The sequence below is a fragment of the Enhydra lutris genome, unplaced genomic scaffold, assembly GCF_002288905.1.
Source record: "Enhydra lutris kenyoni isolate GAN:26980312 unplaced genomic scaffold, ASM228890v2 scaffoldscaffold7, whole genome shotgun sequence".
Classification (NCBI taxonomy): Eukaryota; Metazoa; Chordata; class Mammalia; order Carnivora; family Mustelidae; genus Enhydra; species Enhydra lutris.
In genome coordinates, this window is record NW_019154091.1 from 23,992,271 (window position 1) to 24,000,895 (window position 8,625).

At 35.8% G+C, this 8,625-nt stretch overlaps 1 protein-coding gene across 2 annotated transcripts in view; it reads right to left on the reverse strand.

The window, feature by feature from the left end:
• LOC111142108 (neuron navigator 3) overlaps positions 1-7,717 on the reverse strand; it is a 387,056-nt gene extending 379,339 nt beyond the window's left edge. For both annotated transcript variants that reach the window (XM_022495074.1, XM_022495073.1), the window contains exon 1: positions 7,475-7,717. In XM_022495074.1, the coding sequence (XP_022350782.1) occupies positions 7,475-7,717 (243 nt within the window). The remainder of the gene's footprint in view (positions 1-7,474) is intronic.
• Between the last annotated feature and the right edge of the window lie 908 nt (positions 7,718-8,625).

An 8,625-nucleotide genomic window follows, 5' to 3' on the forward strand; every position in this document is an offset into this window, starting at 1 on the left:
ACACCAACCATACCAACATGTATCTAAGTACGTCTCCACAGGCAAGTGGAACAAAAGCAAAATAAAACTACTGGGACTACACCAAAATTAAAAATTTTTTCACAGTAAAGGAAACCTACAAGAAAGGAAACTTTTGAAACAAAAGGCAACCTACAGAATGGCAAACGATATATGCAAACGTTGTATCTGATAAGGGTTTAATATCCAAAATATATAAAGAACTTATACAGCTCAACATCAAAAAAACAAAGAAACGGGCAGAAGACCTGAACAGACACACAGATGACCAACAGACACATGAACAGATGTTCGATGTCCCTAATTATAAGGAAAATGCAATTCAAAAGCAATGAGATATTGCCTCAAACTAGTCAGAATGGCTATTATCAAAAAGACAAGAAATAACAAGTGTTGATAAGGATGTGGAGGAAAGGATGTTGATAAGGATGTTGATTGGAATGTAAACTGCTACAACCAGTATGGAAAACGGTACAGAATTTCCTAAAAAAAAATTAAAATAGACCATATGATCCAGTAATTCTACTACTGGGTATTACCCAAAGAATATGAAAACACCAATTTGAAAAGATAGATGGACCCCTATGTTTATTGCAGCATAATTTCCAATAGTGTAGAAATGGGAACAACCCAAGTGCCCATTGACAGATAAATGGATAAAGAAGATGTAGTATATATATACAATGGAATATTACTCAGCCATAGGAAAGAATGGACTCTTGCCATTTGCAACAACATGGGTGGACCCAGAAGGTATTATGCTAAGTGAAGTAAGTCAGCTGGAGAAAGACAAATATCATATGCTTTCACTTATCTAGGCAAGAAAACAAATGGGAAAATAAAAAGCAGAAACAGTTTCATAAATACAGGGAACAAACTGATGGTTGCTAGAGAAAAGGGGAGTGGAAAGATGAGGAAAATGGGTGAAAGGGAGTAAGAGGTACAGTCTTCCAGTTATGGAATGAACAAGTCATGGGGATGAAATATACAGCATAGGAGATATATTTAATGATATTGTAATAGCATTGTGTAGTGATGGATGATAGCAAACTTTTGGTGAGCACAGTATAAAGAGCAGGGTTGTTGAACCACTACGTTACACACTTGAAACTAAGGTAACATGGGTCAATTATACTTCAATAAAAAAATGGCAAAAAAAAAAAAAAGGCAACAACTTGAGCAATTTTGGAAGCTGAATCTAAAGCACTGCTTCTCAGCTGGGTTTGATTTTGCCCTCTCTCTGGATACGTTTTACAGTGTCTAGAGACATTTTTGTTTGTCACATCTGAAGAATGCTACTGGCATGTAATCACTAATAGCAGAGATGCCGCTAAATATTCTGTAATAGTAAGACTGACCCAGACAACAAAGAATTATCAGGTCCAAAATGTGCCAAGTTTAAAAAATCCTGGTCCAAAGGATCCACTGGAGGAGAGGAGGAGATTGAAAAAATGAGATAAAAGAGATAACTCCTAGGACAAAATTGGGAAGAAGGAGAAAGGGAGTGGATAAAAAAATGTTACCTTCAGCAAACCCTTATCAAGAGCTATTAACTTCATTTCCGAGGATAAAGACATTGAAGTTTGGAGAATTTAAGTGACTTATCTTTTCAGGATCTAGCAAAAGTTTAAGTCAAATCTCTGAGCTCTAATGTGATGTTCTTTTAACTATGCCATCTAATGCATTAAGTTCAAGATTGAAGATAATTTTTGGAATTGTCACAGCATACAACCATGAAGCAATTGTGCTTAAAAATTAGTGACATATCTATTGGTTTTATATATCTACATATATTTATTGCCTTCCTTTATATCAAAGAAAAGAAACATGTCTAGTAGAAAGGTTTAAGAAACTCAGAAGAACATATTGGGCAAATGGGCATCAAATATACATACAATATTGACAGTTGAAGAACAATAAAAAAGTTGTATGAGATTTTCAATAATATTTAATCACTTTTAATTTACCCAAGAATATTTGGTAATTTCATAGTTGAATGCATGAGATATAATTCTTTAAGGACTTTGTAAAGCACAAACTAAAATAACAAACATAGTATTAAATTGCTACAGCTCTAGAGTTACTCAAGAGAAATAAATATATGATATTGAAAAGCTTAGCATTCTGCCAGTAGAGAAAATGTTAAAACTCAAGGATCATTACAACATTCTTTATACCACTGCTACCACAAAGGCAAAGACAATTAAAACAAACATTAGCAGTTTAACCGTGAAACATAGAATATGAGCCATAACCATAAAAAGAAATACTCATGGTTCTTTAAGTACAAATAAGTAAATGTGCAAACACAGCACAAACAGGCAAGGAAGGCGGAACTTCTAGAGAGACCCAAGGGTTGACCTGTGCAGCTGTAGGTCTGGCAAGCTTTGGAAGTGCTACCATGTGAGCGAGCCAACAGGAGTGTCGACAGTCCTCAGCAATCAGGCATCTTCTCCAAGAAGGAAACAGCTGGAGGCCAGAGTCAGTCATCTACTTTATTGACATCTGCTGCTATTATTCTATCATGGGGTTTCTTTTATTTATTTCTGTTATTTGAAAAATTCAGTAGAGACCATGTGTCAACTTACTTGTCTTCTGAAAATTCTAGGCCCTTGGGCACAGCATGATTTATTTGCAATTCACTAGCAGTGCTAATCAAATATTTAAAACAAACCTTACTAGTCTATATAGAAATCAAGTCAATGAATAGTTCTCTCCCACTGACACAGCAAAGTCTTCACTGCAGTGTTATTAGATAAGAGTAATGTCTTCTGGAGGCACACAGCCTTGGACTGAATCTCTATTCTACTACACTTTAGCACTGAAATATTGGTAAGTAATATAACCACTCTCTGCCTCAGTTCTTTATCTATGAAATGAGGGTAACAACAGTACCTATAACATAGGGCTATTGTGGGGACTGATGGGACACTCCATAAATTGTCCGGCCCACTATCAGGCATATAACAAGCCTCTATAAACATTAGTACTAATCCTTTTCTGCTCTGATTTCTCCTACATAACATTACTGTGTAATTTTGTCTCATTCTTACATTAAGCGCCTTCTCCAATGTCTATCTAATGAAGTTTGCTTCCATGTATAACCTGACCTAAACCTGCTCCTTTCCATAAACATTATCCTCAAATTATAATGGTTTACTCACTGGGCATTCTCTCCCAATCTTTCATTCAACGAACGCTTTTTTCCTTTCTATACTTGGGTCCGATCTGCCCATTGAATACCAACTACTTGGTGAAGTCTTTCCTGAATGCTCCATTCAAAAAGGATTTCTCTTGTCCCTAAAATCGACAAAAATATTTCCCTCAATAACAATACTATTCATACAATATATTTGCTTGTCTATATTGCTATTCATATTTAAAAAAATACTGGACTTAAGGTTTAAGTATCTTCTGTTTTTAAAACATTAGTGCTAACACACTGTGAATGTAATATTAAGAACAAATCTCTACCTTAATTTTCCTTGCAACTGGTAGAGTAAGAAAATGAAACAAATGTCCATACCAACATGGTCAAGGAGGCCTTTACTCTTTCAAGAATTTCCTTCAGACCTCCCTAACTGGGTGCAAACTTTTCTTCCTTTTAACCTCCACAACAATTTGTTTATTCTTTTCTTTAACGTCTGAACTGACTCAGGAGTTGGTGAGATTTGCGGGATAAGGTATAGCTACAAAAAAAATACTGCAATTACATCATGAAGAGAAAGTATAATGTAATAAACAAAAACAAACAAACAAACAAAAGCTTTGTAGGAGCAAACCTAGATTCAAATTCTGGATTTTGGTACTGGTTAACCATCTGATCTTATGACTGTCTCCCACTCTATCTGAGTTTATTTCTCTGTAAATGTGGATAATAAAGCCCTCTTTGAAATGTCATGAGAAAAAAAAAATAAGAAATATCCTATAAAGAACAAAGTAGGTACTCAAATTTATTTTCTATAATAATGTAAAGAATCTCCAGTTTGCATGGGTAATCAAAGAGGGAAAAGATGAGTGGGCCCAAAACTGGAGAGAAACTGACAATAAAGAGAGAGAAATGACAGTAAAAAGGAGGAGGAAAAGCGAGGTGGCGGACCGAGCAGGAACGAAGTTGGGGAATCAAAAAAGAAAGCTAATGTGATGGGTATGGCCAGGGGACTTTCATGAACAAGGATGTTGAATGCTTAATTGCATGTGATTTGCTGAACTGTGACAAAATAGAAGCCCCTTTCTTAACTTTAATCTCTTGATTCTCAGTTTCCAAAGCAAAGTGACTCTCTTTCTTATTTGGATGAATACCCAGGAAGAATGGAAAAACCAACCATATGAAGAGACACATTAGAAAAGTCAAAGAAAGTAAGAATTCAGAATAAGAAACAGCTAGAGAAATACATAAGTCCTTGAGGTATGGTGATGGAGAGTCCTAATGTATGTGGCATAGAGTCCAGAACTAATGTTATTTATTTGTTAAACAACAGTGAGACTAAGTACTTTAAACAACTTGGGACACCCAGAAAGGAGACATCTGGAAAACAGTAGCTAGATGGAACTACAATAGAAGAAAAGGTGTCAACAATTAAAGACTGGAATGGTTACATAGGCCTTGGAATTGTAAACAGGCCAATTGGATGTGGAAGAACGTTTAATGAAGCAGAGTGTGTCTTTCTAAAGGAGCAAAACTCAATTATCCACTCAAGACTCAGAGACAGATGCCACAAAGTGATGGGCAAAAGAGAGAGACAGGTTCGCTGACAATTTCAAGAAGCCATACTACCAGCTATGGACTGCTTACTTTCAGATATCCTTTACATGAGGATATAGGCTAAGCGAAATAAGTCAATCAGAGAAAGACAATTATCATACGATTTTTCTCATATGTGGAATTTAAAAAACAAGACAGAGCATCATAGGGGAAGGGAGGGGAAAAAGAAATTAAGACAAAATCAGAGAGGGAGACAAACCATAAGAGACTCTTAACTCTAGGAAACAAACTGAGGTTTGCTGGAGGGGAGGTGAGTGGTAGATGGGTAACTGGGTGATGGGCACTAAGGAGGGCACTTGATGTAGTGAACACTGGGTGTTATACTCAATGAATGGAATCACTAAACTTTACCTGAAACTAATAATACAGTATATGCCAATTAACTGAATTTAAATTTTTAAAAAAGAAAAAGAAAGAAACGCCTGTGCTGTTTATCCTATTGTTAAGTTGAGTTTCCTACTATTTGCAGTAAAATCTGATTATCTCTAATGCAACTTTCTTGGTCATGTCTGTTATTTTCTTCAGTTCTATTTTTTCAAAGTTTATAAAAATCTTTAAATATACTTTTTTGACATTTAAAAATATTCTGAAATGCTGACAAGGCATTCTTTAAATTTGTTTGAAAAAGTTTTTTAATCGCCAAGTGGCATGCTAAAAACATCCCCTAACTACAACATTGCTTACCACAGAGTCTTATTGGAATATCAGATGTGTGATTGATACGTTTGTTAACCAAAGAGATGAACCAAAATTCTATTGCAAACAGTATTTATGATACAAAAGTCTTAGGCCAAGGCTGTTTAGCAAAATGGAAGTTTGACTAAACCTGCAGATCAGAGGCATGGTCAGCAGAGAAAAAGGGCCTACCTATTCTTTCAATCTAATCCCAACAAGTTGTAGTGGGTACATGGAACATTAAAACAAAACTTTGTGGCATTTGCTTTTAATTTTTTGCATAAAGTTAAATACTTTTAGTCTTTTGTTAATAATTTATCTTTCCTTTCGTTTACCCTGAATTGCTTACATTAGACTGAGAACTATAAGCCTACAATTAACTTTTTAAAATATTCTATTTAGTTATTTGACAGAGAAAGAGATCACAAGTAGGCAGAATGGCAGGAAAAGAGAGAGGGGGGAAGCAGCTTCCTGCTGAGCAAAGAGCCCAGTGCGATGTGGGGCTCGATCCCAGGACCCTGAGATCATGACTTGATCCAAAGGCAGTGACCTAACCCACGGAGCCACCCAGATGCCCCCAAGTAATTATCTTTTAACTGATTTTTCTTGTGTGATTGTCTAAAGTTTTCTTAAAATACAAAAGGAATAATATAACTTTAGAGCTACAAGTACTTTAAAAAATCATTCACTCCACACCTTCTGTTTTAAGAGTAAATGATCCAAAAAGACTAATGAACTTAACTAAATCTTTGTCAGAATAATTCTTCATTGATTGATGATTGATTGATTCATTGATTCATTCATTCATTCATTCATGTATTAATCCATTTAACTACTGTTTAATTTTGAGGCATAAGGCACTGGGCAGCAGGAGCTATACACAGTATAGATAAGGCCCTGCCATCTGCATACTTTCAATTCAGTGGGAATAGAAATAAATCATCAAGATAATTAAAATACAATGTAAATAAATGTGCTTTAACTATTATTACAGCCAGAGAATCACAAGAGAGGAAAGGAGAGTAAGGGGTAGCTAGCAAAGACTTTAGGGAAAAATTTGCATTTGGCTGTTCCTTAGAGGACTTGAACAGGTGGAGCTGCACGGAAGGAGATTTCAGATCAAAGGGGTGGCTCTCTTTTTAACTTGTAGATTGGATTTCAATACACAGTTTTTTCTTAAATTATTTTAAAATTGCATTTGGGTGGGAAAGTAAAATCAAAGCAGCCCCTTAACCAGAGGTAAGAACAGCAACTTTGGAAAGCCTGACGTCATAGTTAGTGCTGCATTAAAAGGTGATGTTTATCAGGGTACAAATGGATATCCCTGAGGTTGAGCAACTGAAAGGCCATGCAATCGTGCATCTGGAGAAAACAACTGCAGTATGGCTTAGAAACCAAGAGCTACGAGCCACTGCTCAGAAAATATCATAAATTAAATGACTGAAAAAGATGTCAGTAATAAGTAAAACAGTAGGGTTTCAATTTACAAGTGAAAATCCAGACAAATGTGCAATATCAAGGAAAATAATATTTTACTTTTGTTCATAGTGCAATGAATTAAGAAGTCTAAGAGACATATATTCAAACAGAAAATGTTTAAAATACAAATGGCATTTAGAAAATGTGACAACATCTGTATGGATTTTAACAGATAAATCTCCTTTTTTTACAGTGTAATATGCATGAAAAATAGGTCCCTTTTTCTCATATTTGTGACTGTTACTGCTATTAGTAACAAAGTGCTGTCTAAGACTAACGAGGCAATTCATCAATAAATAGTACTTATAGCAAACATGCATTTTCAGAGAAATTTGTCAATGACTTTTGCTACAAGCATAAATTATCAATACACTTTTACATAAGCTAAATATTTAGCTTTTCAGCTGCACAAACTACTTACTTTCTTATACCGGTGTTCCTCTACCACTCCCCATTTCACAACATGCTTTACATTCCACCTACAAGGAAATCTGCATTTTAGCTCTGTGCGTCTGCAAGTAACCTTCAGCTACTAACCTTACTGTCTTCTGTCTCTTTAGCTTTTTCTTGGAGGGGTTTCTTCTCTCCAAATTCACAGGTTGATTTTAATGTGAGCTGACAAGAAAGCATTGAGCTCTCTGTTTCAGTAAGTTCCAAAGGTCCTGAAGAATAGGGCTGTGACCCAGTAGTGCCAAGATTTGGTATCAGAAGAGCAGTATGAACAGGCTTTGACCCAACAGCTGGCTGTCTCAGTTTTGAGGCAACCCCAAGTACAGGCATGGCTTCCATAAAAGTATCTTCTTGCTGCCAAAGAAAATGCTTCTAACCTCAGTCTGGTAGACTCCAACTTTAGTATTTCCAGAACAAATACTTTAAACAAAACTAGCGGTCATCATGATTCAAAAAGAAAAAAAAAAAAAAAAAAACCCTAATAATATAACTTCCAGGAAGAGGCAAAACTTTCCTTCATCTTTAGTTAAGTATCTTTCGTTCTGGCTGGCTCAAATGGCTTATATTCTCATCATTCTCTCTCTCTCTCTCCCTCTTAGCCTCACTCTCTCTCTGTTCAGTGAGTCAGTGCCTATGTAATATTAAATACTCCTTTGGGGAGTAAACTTTTCTTGAAGGTAACTGTTACAAAGCTCCTTCTCTAGGATTAAAGAGCTCCTAGTTATACTTTTTCCTCCCACTACAGCAGTCTGAATCTGAGCGCTGAGAATAAAAAAGAGGAGAGAAACAAAAGGAAAAGTCCTCAGTCCAACTGTCAAGGCAGCCAAAAGACCACAATAGTGGAAGGACAGGAGTTCTTCCTGACTTCAGAAATAACCAGCCTACATTCTCTTTTTAAAGAAAACTGTATTTCCCCCAGTTTAAAAAAAAGAGAATGGACAGGATTAATGGCCAAAACAAACAGCTGTTGGAAGAACTTTTAGCCCGGAAACAATCTCAGCAATGAAGCTGTTTGTCTGATTTCCAGCTATTTTTCACTACTGACAGCCATGAACCACTGTGCTCATTCTGTTTTATCCCATGAAATCAGGTCAAATTCATGCCACAGTGCAACTAGCTAAATGTGTTAAATCACTCAGCAGACTATACCTGCCTAGGTTAGGAAAATACAAAAATGCGGATGGCAAGACACTAGATACATAGCAATTATTGTTCTAAATTTAGTAACAATAATGATA